At 38.2% G+C, this 19508-nt stretch overlaps 1 protein-coding gene across 4 annotated transcripts; it reads right to left on the bottom strand.

Moving 5' to 3' along the window:
• Window positions 1–800: 800 nt before the first annotated feature.
• Window positions 801–19379, bottom strand: fam151a (family with sequence similarity 151 member A). Of its 4 annotated transcripts, none has more exons than XM_028021087.1 (14): window positions 19282–19379; window positions 18775–18910; window positions 14471–14640; window positions 12471–12611; window positions 12178–12327; window positions 11938–12100; window positions 9893–9950; window positions 8417–8506; window positions 7806–7882; window positions 7519–7655; window positions 6945–7115; window positions 2626–2732; window positions 1664–1843; window positions 801–1448 (listed from the first exon to the last, which is right to left on the bottom strand). In XM_028021087.1, exons 2-14 carry the CDS (start codon window positions 18837–18839, stop codon window positions 1143–1145), a joined length of 1815 nt encoding a protein of 604 aa, XP_027876888.1. In that variant the 5' UTR covers window positions 18840–18910; window positions 19282–19379; the 3' UTR covers window positions 801–1142. The 4 variants fall into 4 exon arrangements, with proteins under 4 accessions (XP_027876888.1, XP_027876891.1, XP_027876890.1 ...); XM_028021090.1 differs by having other exon boundaries at window positions 18775–18809; window positions 19282–19373; XM_028021089.1 differs by lacking the exon at window positions 18775–18910 and having other exon boundaries at window positions 19282–19374.
• Between the last annotated feature and the right edge of the window lie 129 nt (window positions 19380–19508).

Below are 19508 nucleotides of genomic sequence, written 5' to 3'. Positions count from 1 at the left end.
TCTGGTTCTGGGGATGCAGAGCAGAACCAGAACCAGAACCTGAGAGGTCTGGAAGGTTGATACAACAGCAGCAGATCTTTAATGTATTGTGGTGCTAAGCCGTTCAGTGATTTATAAACTAACAACAGGATTTTAAAGTCTGTTCTTTGAGCTACAGGGAGCCAATGGAGGGACTTTAAAACTGGTGTTATGTGCTCTATCTTCCTGGTTTTAGTGAGAACACCAGCAGCAGCATTCTGGATCAGCTGCAGCTGTTTGATTGATTTGTTGGACAGACCTGTGAAGACGCTGTTGCAATAATCAATACGACTGAAGATGAACGCATAGATGAGTTTCTCTAGATCTGGCTGAGACATTAGTCCTTTTGACCCCAAAACATTTTTTAACTCATTTAAGTCTGCACATGACTATTGACATGGCATTGTTTCCTGTGTCTCTCTGTGGATATTATCTCAGCGAGTCACAAGCTTTGACCCTTTAGCCTTTGGGTGTTTTTCCTGCCAGGTCAGTTCTCAGTTTGACACGCTTATCGCTTCCTGCAGACATTTCTCACAAGGCACACATTCCAGAATGTGTGCCTTGGCTTCGACTGTTTTTCCATCAACTAATTAGCTTCCACATGTCAGCAGACAAAAAGCATTGAGCTGCCACCACAATCCAAGGCACTGCTGTATTTAGGATGACGTGCAGTTTGTTTTTTTCTTATACATTTTGCATGCATAAGAAATAATTCAGGTTTTTTTTGAGACGTACACATCCTCTTGTGGCTTTTTTCTCATTCAAGATCAAACACACATGAACACTGTTTATTCACAACTTTATTTTCTTTAAAGTCTTTCAATGATTTTATTTGACCAACTCAAAATGGCATAATTTAAAGTTTGTGACTGTAAATAGAAAGTTTAACAGTATGAGGACCTTCATTTTAACATTAGCATCGTTTTCCTTCATGATACATAATGCAAACAGAAAACATACTTTGAGAACTAACCAGGCTTTATTCCATTTAACTTTATTAAAATCAAGGTGTAATGGTTAGAGAAAAGAAATAAAGCAAACAACTCCTCGCTGACACTAAAGATAATCTCCATCATGCTAGATGAGAAGGTCCAACCTCATATGGTTGTGTCAGATAGTTTCTTTTATTTGCTAGTCATCGTGTAGAGATTTGCTTTTGATTTTCCTCCCTGTTGGGCCATGAGCTTCTTCATAATTCTAAATGTTTCTGCAGTGTCCTCCATGTCCACCTCCACTACAAAGTCACACTGGTTCCTCTCCTTCAGGGAGGGAAGTTCCTGTGGTTCTTTGAGCAGTGATGCTGCGGTGAGGTGAACAGCCAGCCTTTGGGACAGGCCTGTCAGTGAGGCTGGGATCAGAGGAGGCCAGTTCTGCTCAGCCAAGACCACAGTGACATACGGAAACAACTCCTCCACTGTGGACACAAAATCCTGAAATACACAGACGACACACAGTTCATGCTTATTTCAGCTCAGTAAGCATGAACTGAAGACCAGTAGGAAACAGTTGAATGCACTTGACTGTTAACCTGATAATCAGTTTGTTTCAAATTACCTTTTAAAAGTTATTTGTTAGCATTTTTATGACTTGTTCAAATATTTCAAGAAGTCATATTTTACGTAATGACCTAAATAATGATACACACATTTGTGCTGTAGCTGCTTTGGGAACTCTCCATGCTGATCCAGATGGGTCTGTAGAGTTCCTCTGCAGAGTAAGCGGCCTGCAGCAGTTTGAGGGAAGCTTCCAGAAGCTGATGGCCATGAACCCGAAGATAAACCCCCCAGGGTGCATCAGTCCTCTGCCCAAGCAGCTCAAAGACACGCTTCAAACACAAAATGCACACACAGAAAAGGTCCTCTTGTGTACATTGCATCATTTCATTGCTCCCTAAACTTTATGTTAAGTGTTGGTTTACAAAATCAAAGCTGACAACTGAAGTATTGGTATGTACATGTAAAACCTTTTATGCCTAAATTGGATTTTAATGTGAGAGACATAAGAAATGTAGTAGAAAAGAATAGCTCAGAACTCTGTTCCCCTTATATCATCAACTTCTTAAAATAATGGCCAAAGGTGATTTTGACAAAAGATATCATCACCTTTTTATTGTAAAAAGATGATTTAGGGGGGGAAAAAAGTCTTGGCAAAAAAAAAAAGCCAACTCTGGCCTTAAAATCCAACATGTGAAAGAACAACTTTTTCAGTGAATTCTACCCATGTGATGATTAACTGGAGCAAAACTGAAATATGTTACGAGCCCAGTTACAAATAAGTCATATCAAAACTAAATAATGAAGCCAATGTTAGCCTAGCACTTCAAGCTAATAAAAGATCAGCAGGAGTAAGGTGGGATTTTATTAAATACTGTAATCATATTTCTGAAGTAAGATGCTTAACATAAAAGATTAATCATTGAATGTTTAAGGTGGCATGTTTTAGGGACACTACAGCAGCTCAGTAAACTGAGCTAAGGTGTGAGAGTTTCCAGGGACAAGACAAACCCAAAGGAACTCCCTGGCTGAGGAGTGCTCTCAGCCAGGTCTACTGCAGTGATTGTGTAAAGCGATGTGGAATAAAAAGGTTAGCTCATCTCCACTTATTTACCTGAAGTGTGAAGGGCTCAGAGCTGGTCCCAGAACCTCCCAGCACAGGAACTCCAGGCTGATTTCTGTCAGAAACTACATGAAGAACCAGCATCCCACCATCCTCATCTAGAGACACGCAGATGAGAAATGAGATTCAGTGTTCAGTGCATCAGCACTCAGCTTCTTTAGATCTCGGTCAGCATTTCTGACTGGACTTTGCTGTGATGTGCAGATTGTGAACAAATTTCAGTCCAGCTTTGAGTGAGCAGGGCGTTTTTGCCACTGGATAAGGAGACATTTGTAAGAGTTGTGTAATTTTCTACATATTGGAATTATGAAAAGCATTCATAGTGGTGATATAGTCACTGAAGTTTTACGTTAAGGTCAAGTAAGTCCATGCCAGGGTCAGCAGTATTTCAGCAGTGACTCTGGACAAGGCTTCTTCCTGATCTCACAGCATGAGTCAGACAAACAGATCTGAACCAGGATGGAGCCAGAAATGCCTCCAGCCCAAGGCTTGGGTTTACATGTGAGCTGAACCAGAAATCAATTAAGGACAAGGTTTACAACAGCTAAAATACTGGAACAATAATGGACAGTTTGTCCCCGGAGGATATGAGTCAAGTGAAAAAGGTAGAAGGGTAATAAAAACTTAAAAGAAAAAGGTTTTCCATACTGCACTGGGTAAAGCCAGATACAAAATTCTTCTGGGATCTTATTCCGCTGTAGCATAGATTTTTTTCAGGGTCTGATAAAAGTGTAGAGTTAGACAGGGGCGATTCTAGGAATGGACTTTTAGGGGTGCTGAGCCCCCAGCAGGGCTAAGACCCATGAGAAGATATTTGTTGGTGCTTTTTTCTAAATCTAACTGCTTATTTACATACATTCAAAACAAAATTAAGAGACATGTCAGTAATTCACAGAACAAAAGAACAATGTTCATTGTACTCAAGTAAATACTTACAAATAGGAAAATCAGAGAAACTTTAAATTTTTCCCAATCGGGTTTTACTATTTCAGTTCACAGATCATGAAGTGGGTCTATCATAGTTTCAGTATCAAACATCTTTCTGTTCACAGACACAGAAACAGCCTAAGATTCTGTACTGTTCTTTAGTTTGACCTTATTTAAGTGACTCCAGAAAGATTTGAGAAATTAATTACAAAACAACAAAACAGTCACTAATCAAACTTCAAAAAAGACCAACAAGAGTAATTAACAAGGCTAAGAACCAGGATCAGGCTAACCCATTATTTATCCAAATATTTTGCACACATACAACATTTTGTACTGAACAACTACAAAATACTCTTCAAATAAATAAAGCCAATACTGTACACAATTTCCATTAATGAATAAAAAATAATTCTAAATTAATTAAGTACTGCATTACCCATTTTAAAAAAATCACTAAGCATAATATTTTGCATAAAGGTGCTGATGATACAAGTCAGGCTCCTTATAGCTGGTTATAATATATATATATATATATATACATAGGCCTGTCACTATAACAAATTTTGCTCAATGATTGTCTCAAAATATTATTGCGATAAACGATAATATTGTTTGAAGACCTTTTTACACTGATTTAATGGAAATGATGTAATAATGTATGCGATTTCCTGCCAAAGATAGATACACTTTATTTTCAAAGGAATATTTAACACTGGAGCTGATAAACAAAATAAACAAAACAACCAAAAACAAAAATAAAATGGATTCTCAGTCTCCATTAACAAAAAATGCACTTGAAAAAAAACTAAACAACATAAAGCCAAAGTGGAAATAAATACTGCATTTAACCAAAAGAGTGCAGATTATGAAGTGTGTATATTATGTTGCCCTTCAGTAATAATTAAATTTAAATAGAGAAGATGGGCACATCGACTACCTGATGCAATAGTTCACACTACATGATTTTTTGCTCCTATTTTTCCCCTTACAACAATCTTAGAACGTTGATCTTTCTAAGATTGTGTGGTGTGTTGCGGTAGACCGTCGTTGCCGCTAAATCAGGGGTTTTCCCCGACTGGGAGCTTTAACTACACCTGTTGAATGTGACAGGTAGCCAATCAGAAAGCAAGGATTCTCCTCCTTGCTTTCTGAGGGGAAATTACGGAGGAGAATCTCTAACAGCTGACACGGCGCAACCCGAAGTCCAGCGGACATTGGAGATGATATGTGGAAACAACATTAATGTTTATTCAACATGCAAAGAATATAGAAATGACAAGAGGAGGAGTTGGAGCCAAATTGCTACTGCAGTTGATAAACCCGGTAACTGTTCAGCTGTTCTTCGTTAACGTGACGTAAATAGGTTCTAATGATTTTCATTCAGTCAGGACTGACACTAGCCACATGCATTGCAGGTAGATTGAATAAAGCATTGATTAATGCCTGGTTTTAAAATTAGTTCACTGGACTTGTAGCCATTATTTTGTGCCCATTGTTGGACAAACACACGGCAGGAACGAACCCGATCGAACAGTTATACCTAGGATTTCTGTCGGCTAATGTTTGGTCTGTCAGGTTTTGAAACTGGGCCGACAATCGGCTGGCAGATCTAAGATTGTGTAGTGTGCGCTGGGCTTTACACTAAGGAAATGAGGAAGGGAGGGTCAGTGGAGAGCACTGGAGTTTAGCCTTTTTTCATTCAGTGTCATCAACAGAAAGAGAAAAAGGCCGGAAGAGACGATAATGCCGATAATTAAAATGATGTCGATAGTTTTAATTTATCGTACGATTAATTGATTTTGCAACAGGCCTATATATATATATATATATATATATATATATATATATATATATATATATATATATATATATAATGGACTGTTTTCTTTAGAGGCTGGTTCTAGACCAAATTTACCACAAGGAACAGTGTTTTTATGGAGACACTTAAAAAAAAGAATTAAAGAAAAACACAGAAATTTCATCATTTAAAAAGAAAATTGTGAAGAAAAAATATCTACCACTGAATATTTTATTTAGTATAATTTCTTTAGAACCCCTCTTAGCCCCCGTCTAGAACCGCCCCTGGTCTGCAGGTCTGGTGTATTTTTGCTTAGCATGTTTTTTCTTCATTGTCAGATTATCCAAACTGGTAAACCACATTAATAAAATAATACATTAAATGAGCACTGGACAAATTACTCATAAAATATATCAACATTTTTGAATAAAACACACTGAAAGTAATGTAATGTAGGAAATATTTATGTATTTACTATTAATCTATTAGTATGATTTGTTCTTTAAATGGCCACTTATTTTGGCTATTGCTATTATTTATTAAATATCATCCAAACTCAACATCCTAAGCAAATAATCAAACCTCAATAGTCAACTAAAATCACAATAAGAAACTTAATCAATCATAACTAAATGTTCTGTACCATGTCAGCCTCATCAGATGATTGAGGATGAAGAGACGCTGATATCTGGTTCTTTAGGTTCTGATGGGTCTGCAGTTCCTCTCCTGATCCATTCTGTCTGTCATACAGCAGCACACGGCGCCACGACGGACACTTTTTGTTTAGTCTTTCTATGTCCACAGTTTCTATCCTCTCTGAAATCGTTCCGCTTATAATGCGCGTTTTTTCACTTACTCTGTATTTATTTATTTTTTTTACCCCTCCAGGGGTCTTTTGTGGGCTCTAGTGTCCCTTATATGACAGTGGGCTGACAGGAAACAGGGACGGAGAGGGGGGAAGACATACGGCAAATGTCGTCGGGTCCAGGAGTCGAACCCGCGACGGCCGCGTCGAGAACTGAAGGCCTCCAAATATGGGTCGCTACGCCACCGCGGCACACCCACTTTTTAAAAGCGTTTTTGCTTCTAAGGACAGTGAATCGGGTCGAAGACGTTTGAAAAAGACGCGGGTTGATAGCAGTTTACCGCGGCTGCGCAGTGTCCGTCTCTAGGCAACTGTGACGTTCAGCGTCGGTCCGTAGCGTCCTGGGGTCCTTTAGCTCCCACCACTACAATTTAGCTGACCTTAATATTTCCTGTGTTTTATTTTGGTCATTATTGTTTAACTTAGTGTTGATGTATGTATGATAGGCGTTTCTATCGGACAGTTATGTGTCGGTTCAATACGGGCGCACATTTAACGGCCAAATATGGGACGACTCCGTATTTTACGGGATGGGTGGCGACCTGGTTCAGGGCTGCTGAGATACAGGGTTTTTTTTTTAAACAGGCCTAGATACGCCACTGGCGTTAGAGGATGTCAGAGATGCAAGAGGAAGATTGTGACACAGTGCTGCCTGGAAAAAAAAAGTCGTAGCATTCCAACAAATTATTGGAAGTGTTATTTCAGCAGGGCCTTCACCTGAGAGCCGCGCCAGCAGGAAGGCCTCATCAGCGACTGAAAACCAGCGCACTCCCAGACTGCTGCGCTGGGTGACATCAGTAAGGAAGCTGCTGCTCCAGTTGTGAACTGGATAAAGAAAGTCCATCAGGTTTCCTCCAGGATAAAACCTCCGAACACCACTGCGGTTTCCTGGAGACACATTCCAAAACCACTTCAATGAAGACATCAGTTTTCCTAAATCCTTTTTTCATATCTAGCTGGTATATGATGTAAACAACTACAATTTCTGAATGGTATCACAATGTACAAAACAATATGTCAGTGCAGCAGGTAACATTAGTGTTTCCAAACCAAGTCATAATTTCTTGGCATATTTATGTTTTAAAAGATGTTTTTTAAGAATCCCAAGTCTAAGTTATGCTTCATCATTTACTCCTTTTTTGTTGTTGTCACACTCTCACAATCTCTGAAAACAATGCTCAAACAAAAACAAATATTTTCCACATGTAAAATTAATTTGTGAAGTTTTCCGTTATCGGATTATTCCATCTACATTACAAGTACTGCCTGAACATTGAGCATTATTCTTTACTTGCGGCCTCTTTAAACGCTGTCAGCGTAGGTTCATAGATGTCGTAGTAGACTTGTGCAGGTTGGGTGTTGTCCCGGACAAACAGCAGGTCCCTGACGGTTGGATGATCTGAACCCTGCCACAGAGTCAAGCTGAACCTAGAAAAACATGTACAGCTAAACTTGTTACCAGAATGACCAACTTTAAGATCTGCTGAATTTATTTGCTGCTTCAAGCTTCAGGTCTGTCCACACATGTCTGTGTGACTGATATGTTGTGATCCTTGTAAGGTTGATGCTGTTTGGTACCTTGGTGACTGGTTGAGGAGCCAGCTGATGTGCTGCCATCCTCTGTGGACCAGCAGAGCATGGACTGGGAACGTCACCTGCAGAGATTCAGTGTTCAACTGACCAGAAAGTTACTGTTACGCTGCTGCGCAGTCCACTAAGCTGCAGCCTTCAGTAACTGCTAAAAAATTAAACTGTGCTATATATTTTTTTATGAAATTTGAAAAATAAATGTTTATTTAAATACATTAGAATAGCATAAACAGTGAATGCCATTTCAGGGGAGAAATTCACAATATGTTACTCTTTGATGGGGCAGACCAGATTAACAACCAGAGATGGCTGCCATTGTTATATTGACCCAACATCCATCCATTTTCTAACACCCTTATCTCTAGTGAGGTCAGGAGAGGTGCTGGTGCCTCTCTCCAGCTATTGACCTAACCTGTTCTACACAATACACACTATGCTGCATAAGATAAAGTCAGATTTCATTCCTTCTGCTTTTTAAGGAATTATGAATAGTTTAAAGCAGCAAATTAAGCTAACATGCATCCGCTGTTTCAGCTGTGCTGACCTATGACAGAGAACTTTACACCCAGTTTTACCCACAAATGTTTCTTTCCTCTCACCTTCTGAGGGACATCTTTGATCAGATGATACATGTGTTCCACCATTTCTTTGGAATAAGTTCCAATAGCAATTTGAGGAATATAGAGAACCTGTCAGAAACATAGTGATGTTAACTGTAAATGAGGACACAATCATTCTTTATAAAAATGATCTATTACACAGACAAAGGATCCAAGGCTAAACCTCAGGATAATGAGGAACATGTTTATTTATTAAAAACCCTGACAACAGTTTTGCATCAGCTTTGCTTTCCAATTAGTGACATTTTATGGAAATACAGTCTACTAAAAATACAACACAAATATTCCAGAACAATGTCCTTTAGTGAAGATGAATCTAAAGCAGAGACATCTGTCCTTAAATATTGTAGTACTTGTATATTTCTGCTTATGCCAGCACTATTTTCCATGCTTGCTAGGTCGATCTGAGTTTAGGTGCGTTACTGTGCATTTATCTCGTTAACGGAACTCTGCATGCAGTGGGTGTGTGTTCCAGGGGAATGTTTTGGTGGTGGGACTGTTTTGCTGTTGGATGCTCGCTGACTCTGGTGTGGACGTATAAAGTTCGTCTGCATCGGCGTTAGAGCACCTAAACCACCCAGCTGTACTCCTGTTTGGTTATCATCATTAAAGAAGGATTAACATTATTCCCTCCTGGAGTGGTTATTATCCTGCACCTTTACAATCCATCCGCGGGCCCCGTTAACAATAGTTTACATATTGATAAGTTTGGCAAAAAACTAAAACACCATATCAGCACCTCATACTACCTGTTAAGCATGGTGGAGAGGCTGATGATTGGGCTTGTGTAAACACAGGGCCTGGCTCTCATCTATTTATTGATTAAACATTGAACTCTGGAAACTGATAAAATCATAGCCAACAGTAAAATAATTCCACTGAATCATCAACAGCACAATATCCACATGCCACTGAAGTCTCTCATGGCAGATTGAGTCTTGTTACATTTCTTGGTCTTGACAATATTGCTTAGAAGATTCAATTTACATAAATGTTTTAAGATGCTTATTTTCTGCCATTAGTTCATCATGAGCTCAATTTGTGAAAACATAGACAGCCTGTATCCTGTGACCTTTGCATGACCCAGAAGACAAGAGGTCCTTGACAAGAGTCTTCACTTCTGCATCTCAAGAGGCAAAATGTAGACTATCAAGTTTGTATTAGGTTGGGAGTTTGAGACTTCTGTTCTACAAGTTATTGAATCATAACTCTGTGGTGAGAGTGGGCTTCTCTGCCACCACCAACAAAAGTAGATCCACACACAAACTGGATACATTTATGAACAGTGATTACCTGTCTTCATTTAAAGAAAAATATCCTAGGGACCAGATAGGAACCAAGACATTGACTGCAGAACTGTAGAAGTCATTGCAACACTCACTGGAGTTATAATGACTAAAAACATGAAACAAGAACACCAAACTGATGTTCCTGTTAGGTCATGAACATACACACCATCCATCCAGGAGACAAAGTCACATCTGGAAATGTCCTCTGAATCAACTGAAGAAATCTGGGAAAGTGATGAAAAACAGCAATTCACTAACAGCTGTGCTTCATAACTGATCCTGCTCAGCTAGTAACAATGTTTAATGATTCTTTCCTCTCTTCAGTTAAAGACTTGGCATCAAAGTTCTTACCAACTCCAACGGATAGACACAGTACAAAACCAAACAGTGTTCTGATTTGTTTGAGATGAAGGAAATTTATTACTCTGATGTTCAAAAAGCTAGCAATAGCTTAAGCAATTCTTGCACAAAGGATATGTATAATTAGATGCTATGTTTTTAAAAAATGCAGCAATATTTTAGTAGAATCTTTAACTCACATAGTTAATATTTCCATCAGAACAGGGCAATATCCCGATGCATGGAAAAAAGCTTTGGTGAAACCGATTTTTAAATCAGGAAGTCCCCATGAAATCAGTAACTACAGGCCAATAAGTCTCATTCCGGTCATGTCAAAAGTGCTGGAGAAAGTTATTCTAGAACAACTACTATTTTATTTAGAAAGTAACAATCTTCTGCATCCTCTTCAGTTTGGCTTCAGACATAATCATTCCACAGAGACTGCTATAAGTCTGCTGCTTGAAAAGGTTAAATAATCACTTGACAGGACAAATCACTGGTGCAGTTTTCTTTGACTTGAAAAAGGCTTATGAAACGGTGAATCACAATTTACCGATCTCAAGGCTTTCATCATTTAATTTCTCAGAATGGTCATTGTCTTGGTTTCAATCATTTTGAAAAAATCGTGAACAATGTTTTGTCATTAATAATAGTAAATCTGTCTTCCGTAAAATAGCAACAGGGATTCCACAAGGAACTATCTTAGGTCCGGCCCTTTTTAGTTTGTATGTTAACAGTCTTCCTGAAATTTGTTTTGAAGTTAACCTTCTAATGTATGCTGATGACACCATTGTTTACACATTGGACAAAAGCAGTATTGTAGTCAGTGAAAAACTTCAGAACAGCCTGCAGAGATCATCATCATGGCTAAATGATTCCTGTTTAACTCTCAATACAAAGAAAACAAAGTGCATTTGCTTTTCAATCAAGACAACATCATTACAGTCCTTGAATATTCAGATCAATGGGGCCCCTATTGAGAAAGTATCACAAGAAAAATTTAAGAATAATTCTGGATGCTCAGTTAAATGTTAGGAGCCATGTTGATAAAATCAGCAAAACTGTTAGATCAAATATAAACTGTTCTAAAATGATTAGAAATGGTTTAACACGTCACTGTGCAGAGATGTTCTTGAACTCAATGATCCTCTCACATGTTTCTTATGGAGCTGCTGTCTGGTCTCAGACTAGTCAAATATACTCAAACCATTAGCAAGTCTCTATAATCGGGCTTTGAAGGTTTTATATCAAAAGCCAATCAGATTCCATCATTGCCACATTTTGGCTAAATTTGGCATTTTGGACTTTCCTGAATTTATAAATTATAATCTTTTAAAATTGATTTTTAAGTGTTTGAGTGGATATATAAAACACTATTAAGCGATTGCATACAGAGACTGCAGGGCAACAGCAGATTTACTAGAGCAGCTACAGATGGAAACTGTAAGGTTCCCTTTCGAAGAACCACTTTTGCTCAAAGTGCTCTGTCCATGAGAGGATCTGCAGTTTGGAACTCACTTCCTGTTGATTTAAAGTCCGTTTCCAGTTTTAGTATGTTCAAAAAACAAACAAAACTCTGGTTATGTCAAAAACAGAACTGAATCCATTTTTGATGTTTTATGTTTCACATTTGTTTGTAGACGTCAACATTATGCTGTGCTATCTTAAATGATTATCACTTCAATTTTTTAGAGGTACTTTTTAAAAGCCCATCTAGGGACAAGTGCTGCTAATTAGCTGCTGCTATTGCACTATGACACAAACATGGGACTGCAGTTTGTTCAGTTTGTCTATATGGATGTGTGCCTGTCCCTACCAAATAAACTTAAAATAAATAAAATAATTTCACTTTTAAGTTCTAAGAATTCTGACCTGGTTCCATTGACTGGAGACACAAAGTTTGGTACATTGGGACCTCGAAGGATGTCTGCATTGAGCCACACAGGCCTGTTTATTCCTCTGCTGCTGTTCTTTTGCTTGAGCAGGTCCAGAGAGAAACCCACAGAGTCCAGAGCCTTGAAGTCAAGTTTTATGCCTGAAAGTTGATACAAACCGATAAAACTTCAATCATATCTGCCACACAAATACTGTTTCTTTGGGTGTAATCTGCACCTTTTCTAGAGTCCAACACAGCATCCAACCACTGGTCCAGGGTGTTGTCACTATAAACATCAGGAGGGTGAGCCATGATCGGTACTGGATTCTGATCAGGAGTTCCATAACCCTCCAGAGTAACGTCTGCCTCTAGGATCATAACATCAGCTTGAAGGAGGGAGAAAAAAACAAAACAAAAAAACCAGCTGTGTTTTTTAAGAATCATACTTTGTGATGAGCATGTTGTTACAATTGTTCAGAATGTAAACCAAGGACAAAATACTAATATGACTGCATCTATGTGCTCTTACATGCAAGAGCCATGTTCATTTGCTCCTTGCTGTTGGCTCGGTGGAACCAGGTTGCCAAGAGACCATCTTGTTCACTGATTTCACCTGACTGAACCAGGAAGTCCAGCATGTCTCCATCAGTAGGAAACAGCGGAACAGGAGCTGGGTAAAACAAAGAGTCAAATACAAGCCATGAGATCTGTCAAATGAGTCTACCAAATGACAGATTTGATTTCAGTGACTTAAAATGAATGATTAAAAAGCCAAATGACTGCACCAATCATCTGTTTGGCATACTTGTGATAAACACTAGTGTATTTTGTGGCCATGCCTTTTCTATAGAAATCAGTTCTCAAACTGCAGTCCTCAAAGGTCAGAGTTCTGCAACTTACATTGAACTGCCATCACAGGCTTGAATAGCTACGCTGGTAGGCCAACTCCTTTTAGAACAATAAGTTTCTCCACTGTCCCATCAGACCTTCTTTTTTAAAGCAAAAATTATATTTCTTGGTGCACCAGAAACACACAAATACATAGGATCTGGTTTGAATCCATGTGCCTGGGAAACACATAATACTGCCACTTTCGGATTTCTTTCTTGGTCATCTTCCATGAGGCCCACTTTGGCTCAACTGATGACAGATGGTGTGATCTGCCACTGATGTACCTTGACCTTGGAGTTCACCTTCAATTTCTGTGTAGGTTGTTCTGGACTCTTTGGTTACCAGTCATATAATCCTTCTCTTCCATTTGTCATCAGTGCAGCCGTGGTCAGGAAGGTTGACTGCAGTCCTGTGGACCTTAAACTTCTGAATAATCAGTGCAGCTGTTGTCACAGGGGCACCAAGCTGCTTGGAGATGATCTTATAGACTTTACCTTTAAACATGCTGCTCCATCATTCACATGTTAATCTCCTGGGACAACGCTCTCCTTCACTTCCTGTGATCCATGCTCAGTGTATTACGCACCATGTCACCAAACAGCACACTGACTTCTTGGCTTGAAGTTATTTCAATAACCATTGTTGGATTATTAGTCATTAACAGAAGGCTACCAACTTGTTTAGATAAGATAAGATAAGATAAATCTTTATTGTCATTGTCACAAGGACAACGAAATTCAAAAGGTGCCATCAGTCGGTGCATATGCCCAAAAACAAAAAATAACTGTCTCACAATTTACACACAACGCAAGAATCAACAAACTGGCAAAAAAAAAGTAAGAACAGCCACATTCTCACATCCATCATTCATGATGATTAATGGATGTTTTTGATTGCATTTAGTTTTGTTATTGCTATCGGGTAGAAACTGTCTCTGAGACGGTTGGTTCTGGTTCTGGTTGCTCTGTATCTTCTGCCTGAAGGCAGCAGTGTGAACAGAGAATGTCCAGGGTGAGAAGTGTCCTTTGTGATGTGTTGTGCTTTTCTTAGACAGCGGTCACTGTGCAGGTCCTCCAGTGAGGGGAGAGGGCAGCCAATGATTTTTTGGGCTGTATTCACAACCCTTTGGAGAGCTTTCCTTTGAGTTTGTAAATACTATGAAAATACAAGGCTTCCTATTTAATCATAAAGGATCAAAACTAAAGATGTGACCTCAAAGTGCGTCTCCGATGTCAGAAATGATTATTGTTTTCTATTTATAGGTTCAAGAAAAACCTGAGCAATAATTGGTTTTACCTTGTTTTATCACTTTACAACGGTGGATAAGTTTTGACAGTGTTACATTAACTCGATAACTAAATAACTAATCCAGTAGCAGGAGATGGAACTGTTAGAACCATCTGTTCTAGAAGTGGTTGTGCTTTACCTTTAACTTGATCTTACTTCCTGCTCTAGGTGTTCCCCTTGGAACACATTATGTGGATTGCTACTTTTATCAAGAAAACTCATTAAATTTAGTGATAACCAGAACTGCACTGAATTCATATATTTTGTATGTGAAATTTAGCATCATCTCAGGACATAGCTGGATTTTAATTTATAAGAACAAAAAGTGAACCACAACAACAAAGTTTGTACCTTTGGTTCCTGGTCTGGTGAGAATCACAACAGGGACAATAATGATGGCCAGGATAAGAAGTCCAACAGTAGTTGATAACATTATCAACCATTTCTTGGTTAGGCAGCCCAGATAAAAGTCTTGTTCTCGCTTCTGATTTTGGCCTCCATCCTTATGATCAGGCTTCATCCTGGAGGGAAACAAAATGTGAAATACCTGAATGGTCTGCTTTCAATTCATGCTTAAAAATGAAACCCTTAATTCTCCTGCAGCTGTACCTTCTTAGATAACATATGTAACATAAAATAATAATGTTAGCACATCATGTCAACACCAACCTGCTTTGACAGCTAGTCTTCTTTGTTCTGGTTCCTCTCAAGTCTCCTACTTTGTTTTCTTGCAGCTTTTAGCCAACTTGATGAATAAGATTCTGACATGCAGTGTTTGAGAGAGCTTAGGAATATGCCTCCTATTTATATGCATCTTATCTAAATAGCAGAGTCCACAATCATAAAGCAGATAAGGTCCATGGGCAATTTCTGCTCTCCTCACATCTAGACAGAAAGCAGCTGCACATGTGTTCCTTGACCTCACAGCCTGTTGGCAAATAAATATTAAGTTATGAACCTCATGTTTATGGATTTATCTGGTCACCAGACATCATACATCTAATATGTCTCTAAAACTTATGAGACATCATATTAGAAGTTTAATTTAAGTTAAAATGATACCTGTAAACAGAATGATTCTTCAAAGAAATGGCTGAATTTATGTATACTCTCTCCAAGAGGTTGATGAAAGATCTGATGGGCAAACATACTTTAAACGTTTTCACTTTTCACACCTCATAACTAATAACCTTTGTGAAATTTATGAATAATTTATGTATAAAGTAATGAAATACCTTTTAACAAAACAAAAAATCTGAAAAATATGCTGTACATGTGTTCAGTTCCCCACGCATACCATATTTCACTATAATCATGGATGCAAGTCTTTTGAGGTCTCCATGTCACAGACTTGCTTATGGCCAGTGGCAGAGTGGAAATCACCTAAAAAAAAATCTATTTCATTGTAAATAATTTATGGATTTATCTTTTAAATCTGTCAGTCGAGTCGGCAGTGCATGGGTGAAGAAAATGTGTAAGAACCAGCAGAAAATAACGCAAAAACAAATCATGATCTGGAGTTGCTGTTGCTGGGAGAGAAAGACTGATCGGAGCAGTCTTTCTGTGCCTGTCTGAATTACTACCGGTAAGTCCATAGGAGGCCAGCAGAGGGCAGTAGAACATAACACTTCCCTTAAGTGACAATAGAATTGACAGGTAATGTACTCAAAAACAGTTTATTGTGTTGTAAATCAGTTTATTTAAAAAAATGTCAAGTACAGCAATATCACTTGTTAATTTTACAAAAATAGAATGCTCAGTTACACAAAGCAGCTTTGCGTCACATTAATTTAATTAATTACTTTATTTTTGGGTAGAAGAAGACAATTCATATTACAATGTGAGAACCACAGAGAATGATTAGACCCAAAACAATAATTCTGTCTTTAATCTCAGAATTCTGACTTGATCGGTTATGTAATAAAAGTAACACAAAACAAAAAAGAAAAATAAATCGCTTATATTTCTGTAGCATATTTGTAAAGATAATATACATCAATGTAAATGGTTGATGAATAAAAATATCAAATAGGCTAATTCCTCAGAAGATAAGATACGACTCATGAAGGAGCAGACAGACTGGAAGTTTGCAGTTGCGAGTGGCTTGTATTTATAGTGAGGAAAATTATATACCGTATTTTCTGGAATATAGAGAGCACCAAAAAAAAAAAAAAAAAAAAAAAAAGCTGGAAGCATACATATATAAGCCGCACTGAGCTAAAAGCCGCTGGTATCTCTGCCGCTCTCGGTTTTCCACAAGGACGCAGTGGAGGGCAGCGTTCTTAATAAATCTGCTGTTAAGGACGCAGTCCTCCATTTCCAATACCGAACCATGGATTCGTTCACGCTGAGTTTACATTCAGCGGCTCTATTTCCCTCCTGTACTACCAGAGCCATAGCCTTCAACTGAAAAGCTGCATCCTACGAGTTTGAAGAAATGTCTCCGTTGTGCCTGCTGCTAGCATGTGCTTGTTCTAAAATGAAAAATCAGAACTTTCTTTGATTTCCAATGATTCACTTCCTGCTGAAGAGCCCCCTGGTGGTTGTAGAGAAAGCCACAGAAAAGCCGCACTGGGCTATAAGCAGCATGGTACAAAGCGTAGGAAAAAAGTAGCGGCTTATAGTCCGAAAAATACGGAACATATTTACAGCGTCAGTGGAAACATCCAAATGACCATATAAAAATGCACAAAAGAGAAAAACAAAAAAAACAAAACAAAAAACAACAAAAACAAAAATTAGTCAATTTTCCCACAGTTCCATAATTAATGAACCACACCCTTCAGTTCATTGACCCCATGCTGGGGTGGGTTAGAGGTCCCAAGCAAGTTAATTATAAAGTGCTTGGTGCAGGTCATGGGCTGACAAAAGTCAGATCAGAGTGAGGACAAAATCGTTCATTGGCTGCAAGGAGCCTCCTACCAGCCTGCCAGGGGAAGCAGAAGTCTTCCATCACACACCAGAAGTGCAATCTTTCTTACGCTCTAGGCCTGGCCTGAATAATAAAACAGGACCATTTTTTCAATAAACAAATGAAAGGCTGTAACTTTGTGTTGCAAGTTGGTGGGGATGAAGATGAGTATGATGATGCATCCACAGTTACTGGAAGGCCTTTTTTTTTCTAGTGCTAAGAATAAAGCCAAAACTTACATGTGAGCCAGACAGTCTTATTCAATAAATTAGGTCATACATCCTGATCAGGCTTGTCAGATTAACAGTATATTTCGAAAATAATCTTTTAGCAGGTATTAAACATACTACAAAATATAAACATGTTAAAACGAAAGTCATCTAATTAATTTATATAATGTCTTTCATTTGCTGACAAAGGAACTTTTCAGTCATATTCTAATTTACGAAATCAGCCTGCATTTGCTGAATGCTTACCTACAATTTAGTAATTTTCTTTGTGAAGAATTATCACATAGTTGTTTTTTATTGTTTGATTTTATCAAGTGCTAAAAACATCAAACATGAGATTCTGTAGCAATTAAAAATGTTATTAAACATTTCAAAAACAGAATAAGTAACTTCTGTGTAAACCTAATGAATCCTTGTCAGTACAAACTTTGTATTTTACAATGATGTGATTCTGACTCCACAGCTGGTTGGCAAAACCTTTAGTCCTGCTGACTCACACATAGCAGATGAGATATGATGCGTCTTTAATATAGCAAATAATAAAGACGCAAAACCTTTTTTGGGTCTGGTTGGAGTTCCTGAATAGAGTTATTACTGGATTCTATAAAATGTGGCTTAAAGCTGCGATGATGATGTTTGGATATGTAAAATATATTTTCTCTCTGCTAATAAATCTACAGTTTGGTTTCTGTCAGTTCTAGAAACAAGGGAGAACAAAGCGAATTTCTCTTTACAATGGCCCATAATTTAATTTTACTTAATAGGAGCAAAGATTTAAAATCTAACAAACTTTGGCTCTTTATGCTTTATGAAATATTTCATCCTATTTGATGACTGCTCTGAATTTTGCCACGTTCTACGAAAAATGATGCAATTTGTCCTGGGAAAAATGTAGAAAAACGGCTGATTGTAGTATTTTTTTCTCAGCGTGTCAGCTTAAGGTCACACGCAGACTCGTTGCCATGGCAACTAATAAACAGCCCCCGGAGCGAGGAGCACAGATTACACTCACACACAAAAAGGACAAACAAACACCAAACAGAATTTTCTGTCCGTTGCAGATTTATGTTTTTGAATTTCCATTTTGCGATCATTAGGAAGGGATCGCCTGAACATTAGCGGTGGTTGATTAACTTAAACATCTGCACTTCCTTATTTTTGTGTAAATTGAACCGAAATACTCCGAACTGCGCAGCAAGAGTACATGTTAAGGTGATAAAAGTTAAGCTAGCATAACCAACATACTCTCCACTTTCTTTATATATATATTTTTAAATAATGCTTTTTACTGACCTGTGATAAGCCATCTTGTTATCATAGTGTTGACAATTAATCTTTGCATCCCCTTCTCAGATTCTTTGCTTTATTGTGCTATTTCCCCGACCACCGATATTCAGATTCTATGTAAAGCAAAAGCTCATGTGGCGCTCAGTGAGTCACCTGATGTCCAGTCCACTAGATCGCTGAACTGACTTGCCATTTACCTTTTACAAAGGAATTTTAAAAATCATTACCTGGCTGTTAATGCTTTGAATACAATGTGCAGGTGCTGCCGAGTTACATATAGATGCAGGAACATAAAGAAGAAGAAGAAAGGTTCAGGAAATATTGCTGGAGACACGCCCACACCAGTCCTTCAGGAAGTTACGCCTATGAATAAATGTAATCCAATCATTCCAGTGTGCACACAAATTCAATAAATGGCACTTTTTCCACTATAGACAATTCCAACAATCATTTTCAGTCAATATGCATATTCAATAAATATAAATTACATCCATGAAAAATCCAATAAATATGCACTATATAAATTAGTTAACATGAAATACAAAAAAGGAAAAAAAAGATAATAATCTAAACAAGTGTTCAATAATTATTTAAGGCACTTTATTGTTCACATATGGGTTATTCAAAGCTAGTATGGGCGTCTGGATTTACATAGCAGTCAGTAATCTAGCAGCTACACAAACAAACAGTGACATCAATGAGCTAACCGCTAAGTTACACACAGAAACACTCACCAGATCTACAGTTTAGATCTCATCTCAGCAGCTCTGCTCCTCTCACCGCGTCCTACTGTTTCACACTTCCCCGCTCCAGCTAATATGCCTAGCAGATAGGCTGCGGTGCCACATGTGACCCTGATACTGAACAGCGATTGGCTGATCAGTAGTCTCGCGAGACTCGTCGATATATTAGAACTATCATGAGATTTGAGAGATAAATGGGAAAAAGCGGAGAATGGGGG

This window comes from Xiphophorus couchianus, chromosome 6 (assembly GCF_001444195.1).
Source record: "Xiphophorus couchianus chromosome 6, X_couchianus-1.0, whole genome shotgun sequence".
Lineage (NCBI taxonomy): Eukaryota > Metazoa > Chordata > Actinopteri > Cyprinodontiformes > Poeciliidae > Xiphophorus > Xiphophorus couchianus.
Note: the sequence above shows the minus strand (reverse complement) of the source record. Positions and strands in the feature narration are given on the sequence as shown.